Source organism: Astatotilapia calliptera, chromosome 10 (assembly GCF_900246225.1).
Source record: "Astatotilapia calliptera chromosome 10, fAstCal1.2, whole genome shotgun sequence".
Lineage (NCBI taxonomy): Eukaryota > Metazoa > Chordata > Actinopteri > Cichliformes > Cichlidae > Astatotilapia > Astatotilapia calliptera.
In genome coordinates this window covers 20,658,719-20,673,996 of record NC_039311.1, presented here as the reverse complement: position 1 = coordinate 20,673,996, position 15,278 = coordinate 20,658,719, and the positions used below count along the sequence as shown (strand labels likewise).

Sequence of the window (15,278 nt, the reverse complement as noted above, 5' to 3'; positions counted from 1 at the left end):
TGGTTAATCATGCTTTCATTTCCTGTCTTACTGGGTTAATTTTTCTTGTAAGTCTCTGTTGGTTTTACTGTCTTTTGATGTGTCTGTGGACTTCTTATTGATAAATCAGTCTTCTCTGAGCTTCTCTGAACCATAGATAACACAATGAATTTCACATTTCTCAGATTGCAATGATTTTGGTGTTTTTATAGTTTTGGCTCCTGTTTTTTTTTAATGTTGACCAAAAACCAGCATATGAGGTATGCACTGAATTTGAAAAAAAGAAAAACGCCTTCTAAAGTTTAAGAAGCAGCTCTCGATGAATAAGCTTAAGATGTTGATGAAATTTTAGTCTTCACTGTTAATACACTTGGGCTGTTTTTGCATTTTACTCTTCATCACTTGTACTGTGGTGTACTTATTTTTTTGTATTTTCACTGTGTGTTTTGTTATACAATCTGATATCCCTGTGTCACTGTTGTTGTCATTGTTGTTTCCTCCATCGTCATAATTAAGTTGACCCAGGGCCCATACTGCAACTGACCAGAGATGTTGCCTGAACATTCAGTTAGCCAAGAAGTTAGCTAATGCTATTAAAAACAAACCAACACAAATAACCTAAAATCTGGCTGACAGCAAACCTAACTTGATGTTTATTAAACTGTTTAGTTAATAAAGAAAACAGAAGGCTTGAAATGTTCCAGAAAGGAGTTTATACAGTTTAATTAGGCAGTTTTTTCCTTTTTCCCGGAGCTATGACAAAGCTATGACATCACAACATTACATCCAAACATGATTGGTCAGTTGCAATGTTGATCCTGGATCAACAATATTATGATGATGCAGGAACATTATCAACATGCATCACATACACTCTATGTGTTTGTATTACTAGTCTAAGCAAGATTTTTTTTTGTCTTTACCAGCCCAGAGATGTTTAATAATGAGTCCTATTATTTTTGATTTAATAAAAGCTCAATTAGAAAAATAAAGTAAAATAAATTCATAAAGTGTTTACTGAGGGTTCTGCATAACCCGACATCCATTGGCAGCCAGTGAGGATGCTCCCTGCTGGCCATTAAGAAGAATGTATGTTAGGTCACGTGAGCATTAGGGATGGGTATCGTTTAGGTTTTATTCGATACCGGTGCCAAACTGGTACTTTTGAAATGGTGCCAGTGCTCGAACCTGTGCTTAAAGAATAGAGAACACAAACTTTGTCCAAAAACCTCTCATGTTTAGCTGTTTTTTTTGTAAAAAGATAACAATTTTATCTTTTACGTTAACAAACGTAAAATGATTGGCTAGATACTGAAGTGTATCACATCTCAGGAAAAAAAAAGCACCAAAATAAAGCACCGAAATGTGCGCTGCTTTTCGGTCTGGTTACTACCGTTTATGTCAGAACCGGTGCCAGATACCGGTACCCATCCCTAGTCAGCATCGGTGTCCTTTTTTCATACCCAGAAGTTGCTCCTATTTTTCATAAAGTCTGTAGTCATGAGGCATCACAGACAAAACACTGTGATTCAGTCTATGAGTACATGAATTGAATAAGTTCCCAAACCTAATCAGACTCAATCATACAATTATGATTGTTTCGCTAAAAATAATTTTTTACACACTTTGATTTCCTGCGCTCAGTGATGCCAGAAATTTGAGTGATTGGGACAGGTGAAGTGGGATGATATTTATCAGACTTAATGGGCTGTATTCCTGTTTTTGGGTACCTATGCATAATTACAGTGCATGGAGGTCATCACTAATTCTCGGTGACTGGCTGGAGCACGCGTCCAGCTCATCTATATCCCTATAGAAATCTTTTAATAATTATGTCTAAGACTCAATAAGAAGTGCTAATTTTTCTTTTTGATTTTTCTTTTATAGTTTCCTTAGTTGTACTGCAATAAGACCTGATAAACATGACATTTTTTGGATATGTGTTGATATTACCTCACTAATACATCCTGGGACATATAATCAAATGTACAAGGGCATTTTCTTTACCGAACTTTTCTTTACTTTTCTACACTTATTAAAAGTAACACTTGTACACACAGCTACCCTTTTTGAACTTACAAAGTGTGTGATTTCCATTCCCCAGTGAATATCATCTGTCTCAATTCCCCTTTCTGGAGTCCTATAAACTTACTGTATTTAGTGTTACACTTGAGTGTTTTTGCCTTCTCCCTTATCACTGTAGGTCCTGCAGGATAGAGGCCAAGAACAGTGGCAGTGACCCAGTTTCCCCTCACTCTGGTTTACCCCGTGGAATACTGAGTGAGAAGCGCTAAAATGACAACGTTGGAAAAACACAATTTTAACTTCTGCATGGGTGGCAGATTTTTTAAGCAGAGAAAGAGAGTGAGACAGAAAAAGAGAGAATATAGAGTGAAAAAAGAATAAGAGTGTGGATTTGGGCTACCGTGGTCATCCCAGAAATAGACAGAATCTGATTGCTGATGGGGCTTTTGACCAGGCTGTTGCTAACCCTTATAGTTTCCTTTTAAACAGAATAAAATAGTTGAAGCCCAAGCACAAATATAGGTGCAGAGGCAGGGATAGAGGGCTCTAATGGTGCTTGTCTGGCATGACTTTTTGCCACTGACATCCCAGAAGATGTGGTCAGTGCTATTGAAAAAGAATTTGATTGATCATCTCTGCCTTGCCAAATAAAGGTAGTGGTGAAAAATGCTACTTCAGCAGCCACTAGAAAATGTCCTGGGGATCATTGCAGTTCAGATTTGATTATAAAGGCATACTAAGGGGAACCTGCTGTTTTGAACTGGAAACTATAGTCAAATGCACAGACATGAGAAATCCTCTGATTTTGGACTTTAAAGTTAAACTTTAAAGACTTGAAAAAACCTCATGGGTAGATTTTATTAGCGCTTGCAATGAGTTGATGTAACCTTGCAAAAATCAAATGCATGAAGGTGATCACTCAAAGCTGACAACAGCAGTGTCAGAGCTATTAAAAGCCTTTCCCAGTGAGGCAAAAAGATTTAATTTTGTTTTCCTTTTCTGTTAAATCATCCTCAAATGTCATGATAGAAAGTAATATGGTTGATTGCCTTTGATTTGAGGTGCAATGAATACGATGCAGAGACTGGGGATTATGTGGCGTGTTGCATGTTTCCTATTTTTCAAATTTGTAACAATAAACAACTAACTCACAGTAAAAACAGCCATCTGAGGAAAGACTTTAAGGTAATCATACATGTATGATTGGAGACAGAGAGTGATGCATAAGGCTCAGTTAAAAGGCAGGAGACTTTTAGGAATAAAGTCAATAAAACATATGCTCACTGCAAGCGTCACTGTTTTAATAGATGAGATCTGAAATGTTGCCATGAAAACATGTCTCCATGGGGACCCTGGGATGTGGATTATACAGAGGACAGAGTAATCTGATCCATACAACAATCCTTTTTGCATCAAAAGCTAAACTTTAAAACAATAATGAATAAAATAAAATAAAAAAACATTGAAAAGGTATTCAGGTATTTTTATTTAATTAATTCACCCCCCAAAAAATGTGTAGACATATCTTTAAATGATCTAAAAGTGTTACAAAACAAACCCAATCTCCTGAGCTGGTCTACAATAAATCATTTCTGTCATTTAAATCATTATTTTCATTCATATTTTCATCCATAACACCTCTTAGACTTTTTATTATTAACACACCATCTGAAATCAATACTGAGAATGTCAAACATTTATTATCTGTTGAGATGAAAAGTGGTTTAAAAAGTTTGCATATTTACCCCCCACCAACAAGAAAAGCACGCACATCTGTGTTGCAGTAACAAAGTTATTTGGGGGGAACTCACATTAAACATCATCTCCTGATTATTGCTGTCGCCGTTTATCAAACAGTCCCATTTGTCTCATTCCTCTCTGTATTTTTCTAAAAAATAATAGCATCAATTATCCCGGTACAACCCATTATGTTCAAGTGAAAAAGGTTTCAGTGTCTCTGGTGAATAGACAGGGGAGCTATGAACAGGGAACCCTTCCCAGTAGACACAATAAACTGTGAAATGTTTGCATCATTTTAATTAAAATGATAACTCTGTTGTGGAACCAGGTTTTATCGGGATGAAGGCAGCAGATGCAAAGTAACGTGACAACAAAAAAAAGCGATTATGTATTTGTGTTATCGCAAGCCATGTTCACTGCACACAGTAATTGTATTTTATGATTTTGTGCCCACAGTCACAATCCCCCTCTCCAATGTCCAATGATGGCTTATGTTTCCTAGTAGTGCACCCCACCAAGAACGTTTTGGATTAGAGCAATACTGCCACTGAGACAATTCTGACAAACCCGTAGCACACTGGGCTTACACTCACTCAGCCACACACTCTCATTCACTCACTCACACGCTCGCTCTCTCACTGCCAGATATGGGTGTCAGCCAAATGGTGCTATTTATTGGAGCAGGACTGGCACTTCTCCAGACCATAGGGGTAGCAGGCTTGGCAACGCAGATCACTGATGGACTCATTGAAGCGGTTCGCCAGCATGGACAGCTTGCTACCGTGACACAGAGAGCAGGGAGCGGAGCCTGAACCACCACAATGCTGGCAGCTGTCAGCCTCCTGGAGACAGAAAAAACACATTAGGAGATGGAAGAGGGGTCCTGTGAGGTGAGCAAAGGGGTCACAAAGGGAGGAAGGGGTGAAAAGAAGAGGGGATGCAGGGATAAAGATTGAGCTGAAAAGGGGAGTCGGTCAAGTTTGAAGGAAAGGCTCACGTCCCCCATATCTGAAGGCCTGTATGAAAAATGTGCGCAAATGTTTGTTGCTTTTGAATTACAAACATCTGTTTCTGATAATAAAACACATTTTTCCACTTAAAGTTAACACAAACATTTACAGTGCCACCAAAGGCCGCGTCATAATCAGCAAACATTAACGCCGCTATCATGTATAACTGACGTGCCTGCTGGCAAAACACTAGAAACCTTAATGATACAAAGAATTTTTCCAATAATATTTCTAATTAAATGGCTGTGGTAAGTAGCTGTGCTGCAGGATAATGTCCAGCCAGTCTGTCATTTATTATACCCAGTTGGTCATTATTGCAAAGTTTACAGTAATGAGCAGCTGCTCTGTATGTTATCAACCGAATGATGACTGAATAGAAACAGAAGCTGAGCTGTGAGGTTACATTTGAAACAGGATAATTAAAGAAAACAAAACATATTCACTTAGATCCTTCATGAGTCCCAAATTGTTGTAAAAGGAAGAGCTAGACAGCTTGGTATGCAAGGGTCAGCCAGAAAAAAGTCTATAACACAAAAGAAAAAAGTCAACAACAACAAAAAACCCTCTAAAGGTGCTGCTTTAGTAGGGCCCATTATTTGCTTCTATATGAGTGCAATACAACAGAGTCGTATAAAACAGGACACGGTATTTTGCAGCAGAAAGCAGCTACAAAAATAAAATGGTGCTGAAATTCACAAGGCAAAGGGGCAGGTAAGGTTTGTCTTTCAATTACAGTTTATGTTCTCACTTATAGCTTTGGTGACTCCAAGATAAACATAAGGATGCTTGTATATACAGCCATTATTATTTCACAATCAGGTTCATGTCCAGATTGTTGTCCAACAGTTGCAGAAATTTTTCATGTATAAAATCAAGTGTGAATCTAAGCTCTTCTTGGAAAAAAATGAAGACGGTGAATATAATGAATTGCCGCTGCTAAAGATGGTGAAGAAGAGAACGGAACAAACAGGAGTGAGATGACGAAATATAAAACAAAAAACAGGCTGAGAATGAACTTGTATGGAGGCGGAGAAAATGCGAAAATAACAAGAGAGCTGAGAAAATGATGGAGGGATAAGAGAGAAGAGAACAGTAATCATCCAAGGAGGTGAGAGGGAGGGAATAATAGCGACCTGGGTATCCTTGCTGGCTGGTAAGCAGCAGGCAGATGCTGCAAGGGCAGAGTAAAACTGTGGACTCATCAGTATTTGTTCACAGTTGTCAGATAACACTAGGACAATAGGTTGGTGGCTGTTGCAGCAGGACGGTAGAAAAGAAAGCGAATAAGGATACAAACAAGTTTGCATTTACAAGGAAACAGAGGAGACTTTGGTGTGAGGCAGAAACAGAAGAAGATCCTGCAGTTGTTTTCTTGAAAGCAAAGATAAAGTGAAGAAAAGATGGCTGAAGACACATGCAGAGAAAGTGGGATGGGGAGGAGGACATGGCGAGAGTGAGAAAAGCAAGAAACAGAAATGGGGTGATAAAACCTTACCACACCACTGAGAATAATTTGACCAAGGATCATTACCTTGGTATCAGTGTCGCAGATCTGTTTCTCCTCCTTCTCCGCCTCCTCCTGTGTGAAAACTGCTTTAGCCCTCCTCCTGCTCCCCCTTTCCTTGGCCTTTGGGTATCCTTCCAAGTCAATGAGAGGCACTGTGTGCTGCCGAAACATTTCAGGCTTCTTCTGCGGTGCTTTAATAATGCGCAGATTGCTGGTATAGATGATTATCTTACCAAAGTCCAACACTGGGGACTGAAAGAAATGTAAAATATCAGATAATCCTGCATCATTTTCTATTAACAACATCAGTGCCATGTTGTTGTCTGTGTCTGTCTATGTCCATATGTCTCTCTTCCAGAATTATGAGTTTTGTTGGTTCATGATTTCTTTTTGGTTTTTAGGAAGGAATTTATGATTTTTAGTTTTTGTGTATTCTTGTAAGCTACAACATTAAAGTTGATTTTATTTCATTCATTCACATCTCCCCAGTCCTGCATCTGAGTCTGCATTCTGTCTGCCACACAGCTGTTTCATGACAATTAGGCCCAAACAGACAAATAATTTTAATTAACTTATACATATGCTAGATGTCATCTACATTTCCCAACTCCAACTGCTCTCTGATATTAAGAAAAAAAGATTTCATGTTGAAAAGTGTCATCGCTTGTCTAGAAAAACATGCACATCCATAGTGGTTATCTAGACAATGAAACAGTGTATCTGAACAGGGCAATAGCCCTAATCAATGCTAACAGCTGACCTAATTGTCTACCTACCGGCACTGTTTTGGGGGCAATAATGTGCAAATATTTATTCTTTAATCTATTATTCATACCATTTTTGTACTTTTTATCCACTTTAAAGTTTACTGTGTTGTGTCTGACGTGGGATAGTTTTCCAGTTTCACTGTACTATTGTAAGTATGACTGTGCAATGACAATAAAGAGTTATCTTATCTTATCCTATCTGTAATAATGACAAATATTGATACTTTTTACATACATTATATTCACTGGCCACTAGTATCTGCTTGGATCCCCTTTTACCTTCTGAACTCCTTTATTCTTCATGGCATGGATTCAACAAAGTGCTGGAAACACTCCCCTGAGATTTTGGTCCATATTAATCTGACAGCATCACAGAGTCGCTGCAGATTTGTCAGCTGCACATTCATGATGCAAATCCTATTCGCTCTGTTGGACTGGGCTCTAGTGTCTGTGCAGGCCATTTGAATATATCAAACTCCTTGTTACTGTACGTTTAAGATTCCAGTTTGAGTTGATCTGAGCTGTGTGACATTTTATGCTATACTCCTGGAAGCAGTCATCAGAAAATGGATACACTGTGCCATTGATGGACATGGTTAGAAAGAATACTCTGGTAGGCTGTGGTGTTGGTACTAACGATCCCAAATTATGCCAAGAAAATATCCCACATACCATTATACCACCCCCGTTTGGTTATGCCAAATTCTGACCCCTATAATCCGGATGCTGCAGCAGAAATCGAGACCCATCAGACCAATCTTTTATCGCACAGTTTTGGAGAACCGCGCAAATAGACTCTGTGTTTGCAGCTGACATGACTGGATCCCAGTGTGGTCTTCTGCTGCTGTAAACCATCCGGTTCAAGGTTCGAGGTCATCTTCACCATGTCTATTTTAGAGCTTTTTTTTTAAAAAAAAAAGAAATTCTTCATTACATTTAACCCTTTGTTATTTTGATGGCTGCTTTCTGTGGGAACAAAGCAACCAGAGAAGATTGGCAACCTTCATCTTATTATGCAGGGATGTCTTGCTGAATCCAGACTCATGTTCACACTCTCTGTAGTATTCAGGATGATGTAAAAAATAATAATAATAATACATATATATATATATGAAAATATGAAAAATATACAAGAAAAATAAAAGAAACATATTGATGCAATTTATCTCTCTTACTTTAAAACTGAGAGTGAAACCCTAAAACAATGCAGCCTAGAATTATCATTAAACCTTGTTAGGTGAGGGACCTCTGTAGAACCATTGTGCCATCCTTTCAATAATGCCCTAAAAGGATAAGCTAACTCCAGATTGCTGCTCTCTACTGATAAATGTGCTAAATACTGACTTGGTGACCAGGGCCAAGCATTCCTTTGTTTGGAGGATAAAGGAATGAAACTGACATCAAGCCAGCAGGCAATGTGGCTGACCTCCCTTTTAGCCTGCTGCACTAATGAAGCTGCTGCCGTTGTAGCTCAGTAAAAATGCATTTTTCAGTCAGATTAACAATTTTATTGCTTTTGTTGAACAAATTTCATTGAGCAGCATGCAGCTGATGTTCTAATTGCCTAAGATCCCTGTTTAATATTTTAAATCTGGATTGTATGTTTTGTTTTTGTGTAGCCATAAATTAATTATTACATAACTTTGCATTCACTGATAATTGTGTAATGCTTTACTGTGGTGTGTCTGCTTGCTTTTCAGTACATGTACTCTTACTATGCATGTGTATAGTGTAAAGTGTAAATCACTGAAATCAGTTTTTAGGTGTGACAACTGGCCATAAAACATATTGAGAAGATCATGTAAACAGTGTAAAAACAAAACAAAAAAATCTTGATCTGCATAATATAGAACTCAAGATTATTCATTAAACCAAATATATTAGAAATTTACAGTTAATTGCTAGCTCAAATCTGTAAAAGCTGCGGTATAGCTCGTTGGTGTTTGCAATTTCTTTTAGCATCGCGTGGTCTGACTTTGGGCTAAATTTGTTGAGAAGTCTGCATTGTTTTTATACACACCTGAATGCTCCAGAGCAGAAATCTTCTGCTTTCACAGAGGTGGTCACAGTTAATCACAAGCATCTACAATGAAAACTCTTTTTCACATGACAGAAAATCAAAAAAAAAAAAAAAAGTTCAAGAATTGGGTGGCACATAAATATAAGGAAAGTGCGATTAAGAGTTTATGAGTTTAAGAGTTTATTAAGTTTATAAAACATTAGTTTTTGTCTTGATTGGTATTTATTCTTGTCAAAAATTATTTTTAGTTTTCTTACATAAAAAAACTATTAATGAAGACAGATAATTGCTATCATTAAATCCAGATGGTGTATTTGCCAAAACTATAAATGTATTATTCTAAATCAACTGATGCATGTAAGTTTTTTGCACCACGGACCGGTTTATGCCCGACAATATTTTCACGGACCGGCCTTTAAGGTGTCGCGGATAAATACAACAAAATAAAACTAGTACCGGTACAGAAAAAAAGAAGATTTATTCATAACACACGTGAAAAGGCCTGGGAAAACTGAGTTAACGATAAAAATGATAACAAAATAACGCTGAAAACTGATAAAAACCCTGAAAAACATACATTTCTCTCGCGGCCCGGTACCAAACGACTCACGGACCGGTACCGGTCCGAGGCCCGGGGGTTGGGGACCACTGCTCTACAGTATATGCCACAAAGTAGCTACGAACTGCCCATGGAGACAACCCTTGATATTTGGTCAGCTGTGATGTGCTGTGATATACAGTACATGCTGTAGACAGGGATGGTTATTGCAAAACAATGTGATGAGAAAACTTTTACGAACCCAAAGTATTTGTTTGTGCATTGTATACTGTTTCATATACCAATCTGGACCAATCTGAATATCACCTGGTACAGCTGATACTGGCCAGCCTCTTTTTTATGTACACACTGTTCCACTGTAACCCTAGGTGTCTGTATATCAGTGCTTTCATTTTATATGCAGAGAGAAACAATGACACTTTATGCTTTCCATAAAGCATCATTGAGATGCTAATGACTCAATTTCGTTGCCAGTATGTTTTTTTGAGAATAAAAGTTAACTAAATCGTTCATGAAACTCTAAATAGCGACTGACTGTTTTGGTTCCAGCTCATTTAAACTGACAAGGGAATTAGAATCTTTCAGAATTTACAAAATCTGAATTATCAGAACCAAATGGACAGTGTCCAAAACGTATTTACTAAATTAATCTTTTTTTTGGCAAAACCTCGAACAATTATATACAGTTTGCATATAAACACATTTTAACTGCAGTGTGTCATAACAGCAATGATGGGTGGCAGAAAACATGCAGCACAGATGCCATTGCATTTAAAAAATGCTACAAAATTGTTCACATTTGTTGCTAATGACATGATAAAACCAGTAAACACCAGTTTGCAGTGCACAGACAGCAGTGAAAATAAAAAGACACTAAACACTTATATTAATTCATTAAAAAGAGCATGCTGCTTAAGAGATTAAGTGGTGTTGTATCTACACATCACAGATAACTGATGTGCTAGTACAAAAAAACATGCATAGTTACCATCTCTTTTTAAACAAAACTAACAAAGTTTCATAGCATTTCTGCACCAACAATGTGATTCCCATAGAGCCATTGACTGAAAACTTGTCATGCCATAGCATGGAGTGCACCCAGATTAATGTGAAAACCAAACAGTTGCAGTTTCACGACTTTCAGTAGTCCATAAGATTAAAAGCAGTCACACTGACTTCTGTGTTTTCTCAACCCTTTAAACGGACTTAGACCCAAATTTCAGGTCCTTATGTAGATTATTGCAGGAACAAGCAATGTTTTTTAACGTTTTTTACACATGTGTACAGTCCTGAAAGTACTTTGACACACTCAACCCCCTCAACTTTTTTCTGGCTGTCCTTCAACTCAAGGGGGGGCACTCATTAAGCAAGTGTAAAACACAAACTTAGAACGATCAAAGATGGGGTCAAAGCCTTTTCTCTGGTATTCTCTAGCTCAAAAATGTGACGCTGATGAATAACTATCTTATTTACCATATGCTGTAAGATGCAACAAGTCAGTGAGTCAAAAGTGAATGTTTTACTTGTATATGCGAGTAAAGCATTGATCTTGACCGTCATATATGATTTATTTGTAAGTTGGAAAATAATCTGTAGTTCAGCAGTTAACACGTTTGCTTAATTCACAAAAGTTTCCCAGCTCAGGATCAGGGAGAAGACACGAATGCCTGGGAGGCTTTCGTCAGAAAGGGCATCCGGCATAAAAAATCTGTGCAAATCAAATATGCAACCCCTTGCAAAAGGAGCAGCTGAAAGAATCTTTCTTTTTTTTCTCATGACATCTTCTTATGTTACAAATGAAGCACCTTTCATGAAATCTGACACCTCAGCCTAGACCTATGCATAAAGCACATTCCTAGCCTCACAATTCATGCCCAAACATAGAGTTCTTTAAATTAATGTAGTCTGAAAACAATGTGTTTAAAATTTTGAGAAAAACAGACATATATAATTGGCACTGTTAGTGAAAAACCTACAATAACTCAACTAAAATATAATATCAAATTCTGGATTTTTACCTTGCTGTCTCCCTCTCCTTCCTCAGTCTGGCCAACTGCAGGTTTGTAGCTGCCCATTCCTCTATATACATTTATTCTCTGGGCTATGAGCCCTGTTGGAGGATAGACACCTGGGTACAGAGTAAAGCATGTTGTCAGGCTAGAGTGAGAACTTGTATACAGTATTACAGACTCAAGTGCAGTTTTCATCTGTAGCAACAGCATGTGCTCTATTTCTAACACATCGATGTGCAGTGATCACATAGAGCCAACTACTGAAACCAAGCCTATAAACAGTGGTATCCAAAGTGGCTGGTGGGAGTGTGGACCAGCAAAAGACATCCAAAGTGGTAGAGTCCATTTCCTTAGAGCTGTTTTTCTTATTGGGTGCGGATAAGTTGTGGAACACTTAAAATATTGCGACCGTGTCCAATCAACTTGCAATCGCTCTGCCTTTGAAATGGTCGCTTTGAAGAGGGAGACGAGGCTTGAGGCCACTCTAGTCAGTTGCCCTCTTCAAACCAACTCTGTTGCATCAAAACAGTGATAAAATGGTGATAAAGTGGCAATAAGATGGGTTCAGATTGCTATCTGATTTCCCCAATCTATTTGTGATAATACAGCAATCGGCTGTGACAAATAATGCATTTGTTGCCATCTGTTGCAATTCTTTTGCCCTCTGATGTAGATGGCAACCAGTAGACCATGCAGAATTCACAACTCTCTCAGCCACAGACTGAGACAGATGGAAATAGGACAATACAATTTATAAATTTAGAATATCTAAATTTATGTAAAGTACAATCAAAGATGAAGATACTTCATTTAATCAATGACCATAAAAACTACTTAGAGAAGTGTACAGTTGATCTGCATAAAGCTTCAAGATCATTAAGCAAGAAACAGATGACTAACAGCTGACTAATCAGCAAAGTTAGGGGGTGGCTGTAGCTCAGGAGGTAGAGCTGGTCACCTACTGATCGGAAGGTTGGTGGTTCAATCCCTGGCTCCTCCAGTCTGCATGTTAAGTATCCTTGGGCAAGATACTAACCCCAACTTGCTCTCTGAAGCATCCATCGGAGTATGAATGTGTGTGAATGTACTTAGAAAGCACTACGTATAGATAAAGTGCTTGTGTGATTGGGTGAATGAGGCATGTTGTATAGAGCACTTTGAGTAGAAAACCGCTATATAAGAATCAGTCCATTTAGTTAGCTGGTTATAAACTCCCATTATACCAGCTAATCTTAAACTTAAGTGTCCTAAAAATAATCACACTTTTCCTCTGATAAATAGTGTGATTACATTCTCAGATCATAAGTTTATTTGTTAAGTGTTTGAGTCCCACATTGTTAGCTCCACTTCAAAAAAAGTTTTACTAACGCCAGCTAATAGCAGCAAAACCAACAATGCTAACCGACATAAACGTTCAGGATATTCTCAACAACTCACTTCAGTATCACTGTCATGAGACAGAAATGAGCTTCATCTACTTGTATTGTACACCTTTCATAAAGTTTTACAGCCTCCTCCAGCACAAATAGAAGTGGAAACCTGGCATATTTGCAGGTGAGGTAACACTGACACCTTACGATCACTACAGATGAACAGCAGCCAGAGAATTCTGCACTACAGCAGCCGCTATAGTTAGGACTATGCATTTGAACTGGGAGGGTAAGAAAAGAGAATTCAGCTGACTGAAACTACTGACATCTAGTGGGGAAATTTTACACACAGTACCTTTAAATACATTGATTAGGCAGTCAAATAATCATCTCGGTCACCAACATCAAAATGGGCTTTAAATTCATTTTATGCTACTGGATTCATGCTACTGGATTAACTGTGCATGTTTTTACTTTAATGGGGAAAAAAAGATCACTTTATGCAAACTACTACACCTTGCTTGCCTTGCCTGCTCCCAGTTTACATGCAGTACTGCCTAAACAAATAATCCTAAGGGCAACCATGCATATAAAGTAAAAACCCACTCTGTTGGTCTCCATGAGTGTCCTCAAATCCGCAGAGCTGCTCCATCTCGAGGTGGCTGGGAGGGATTTTGCGGTGGATAAAGCTGTGAGGGTATTTCTCCTCGGGGCTGTCCAGCTCTTGACCGTCCTCGTACACATGCTTCAGCACTCGGCCACTGTAGGATGATGCCAGCTTGAACCTCACCTGTAGTTTGGAGTGGAAGGTAACATCTTTGATTCCACTGCTTGTTGTTGCTTGTCACACCAAAAACATTCATTAGTAACTAATGAGTGATTAATAAGTAACTGTAGAGTTTCTTTTATCTTATAGTACAAAGCACATTGAGGTGATTGTTGCTGTGAGTGGGGCTATATAAATAAATAGAATATAGGTAGGTTCATAAGCAGAAAAATATGGTATCTGACCATGTGTGCAAATATTTGCAGAATGTTAATACACACATCAACAGTCCTGTGTCATTCTCTATTTGCAGCTTCACAACATGAGCTGCAAACAGAGAACTCTTTAACTATGTGCTTAGAATCACCTGCTAATAGTTTTGCAATTGTTTAGAAAAAAGAGAGAAAGAGGAGGCTTGATAATTGAAACGACCTTTACAAGTCTTTTCCTCTGAAACATTTATAACGGTGAAACCTATAATTTCAAAATAAAGTGGTGTCATAAGAACTCACCTTTCTTGGTTTGGTGTCTTCGTAGCGCTGATTCAGTTTTCTCTGGAGTTCCTCCATGATGGCTGATTGAAGAGTGGATGCAGAAAGGGGGTCACTCCATCCAATGAGCTCCTTACCTTCTTCTAGCTGGACAGCGTGGAGCCTGCTGTGCTGAAGGGTTGTTTGTAAGGATGGATAAATTCAAACTTGGATTAATATACAGCTCGATGGAAGCACAGCAGCCGGACTAAAGAGCTGTAAGTAAGGAGTGGGCGGATGACAAAGATAGGATGGCAATGCTCTCTCTCTGTGTCCTGCTTCCAGAGTTTGCCTGTACCTGCTGTTTTAAGGGACCCACCTTTCTAGCTCTCAGTGCTAAATTATTCACAGATAGATCGAGTGTACAAAAGGGTGGTTGCGAAACCAGAAGCCCTGTCATCAAATAATTATGATCACAAAAATAGAAAGCATTTGGAGCCTGCGTGTTGCTCTGTGTGTTTGTGTGCAAAATGGAGAGAAAGAGAGAGTAAGGCAGTGAGTATGGGTACATGTGGGAGTTGTTAGATAGTTGTAGCTGCAGCCTGTCATTGGACAGGAGCCGAGAGTATCTGTGGTGGAAAGTAAACATGGCATTTGATGTCTGTTGCTGTCATAAAGAAAACATTTAGCCTTATCAAAATATCTCTATAATTAGCGAGCTTCAAGTGGCATCTGACTGAAATAACATATTACTTTTGTAATGTGTCTTCACATTATTAACAAATTGAGTGGCTCATCCCTGAAAGTCTAATCTGAAGTGCCCTGGAAGTGAAACACTAGTGTTCTAATTTATATGTGCTTGGGTCTGATTGATGGAAATTTCATCAACAAAGAGTGAACACAAGGCTCCAAGAAGACCTCTGTGTGACCTCTCAGTGTGAGTCTGTGCTACCTGCAATATGAAGGCACCTTCTACATATGAGTCTTTCAAGTGGACTATGCAATAGGATTATAAGAACTTTCCCATTATATCTGTTATCCATGTCTGCAAAT

The 15,278-nt window shown here is 38.4% G+C and overlaps 1 protein-coding gene across 2 annotated transcripts; it reads right to left on the bottom strand.

The window, feature by feature from the left end:
- Positions 1 to 3,467: 3,467 nt before the first annotated feature.
- grxcr2 (glutaredoxin and cysteine rich domain containing 2) lies at positions 3,468 to 14,743 on the bottom strand. Of its 2 annotated transcripts, XM_026183195.1 has the most exons (5): positions 14,268 to 14,743; positions 13,596 to 13,779; positions 11,626 to 11,735; positions 6,286 to 6,513; positions 3,468 to 4,586 (listed from the first exon to the last, which is right to left on the bottom strand). In XM_026183195.1, exons 1-5 carry the CDS (start codon positions 14,322 to 14,324, stop codon positions 4,413 to 4,415), a joined length of 753 nt encoding a protein of 250 aa, XP_026038980.1. In that variant the 5' UTR covers positions 14,325 to 14,743; the 3' UTR covers positions 3,468 to 4,412. The 2 variants fall into 2 exon arrangements, with proteins under 2 accessions (XP_026038980.1, XP_026038979.1); XM_026183194.1 differs by lacking the exon at positions 3,468 to 4,586 and having other exon boundaries at positions 4,620 to 6,513.
- Positions 14,744 to 15,278: the final 535 nt, after the last annotated feature.

Bases quoted from the DNA above. Each gene is read 5' to 3' on its own strand.
- grxcr2 (XM_026183194.1), bottom strand. From the start codon at position 14,324: ATGGAGGAACTCCAGAGAAAACTGAATCAGCGCTACGAAGACACCAAA. The intron at 11,736-13,595 runs GTGGGTTTTTAC...CTCTGTACCCAG, and splicing joins CACTCATGGAGACCAACAGA to GTGTCTATCCTCCAACAGGG. The intron at 6,514-11,625 runs GTAAAAATCCAG...CATTTCTTTCAG, and splicing joins AAGGAGAGGGAGACAGCAAG to TCCCCAGTGTTGGACTTTGG.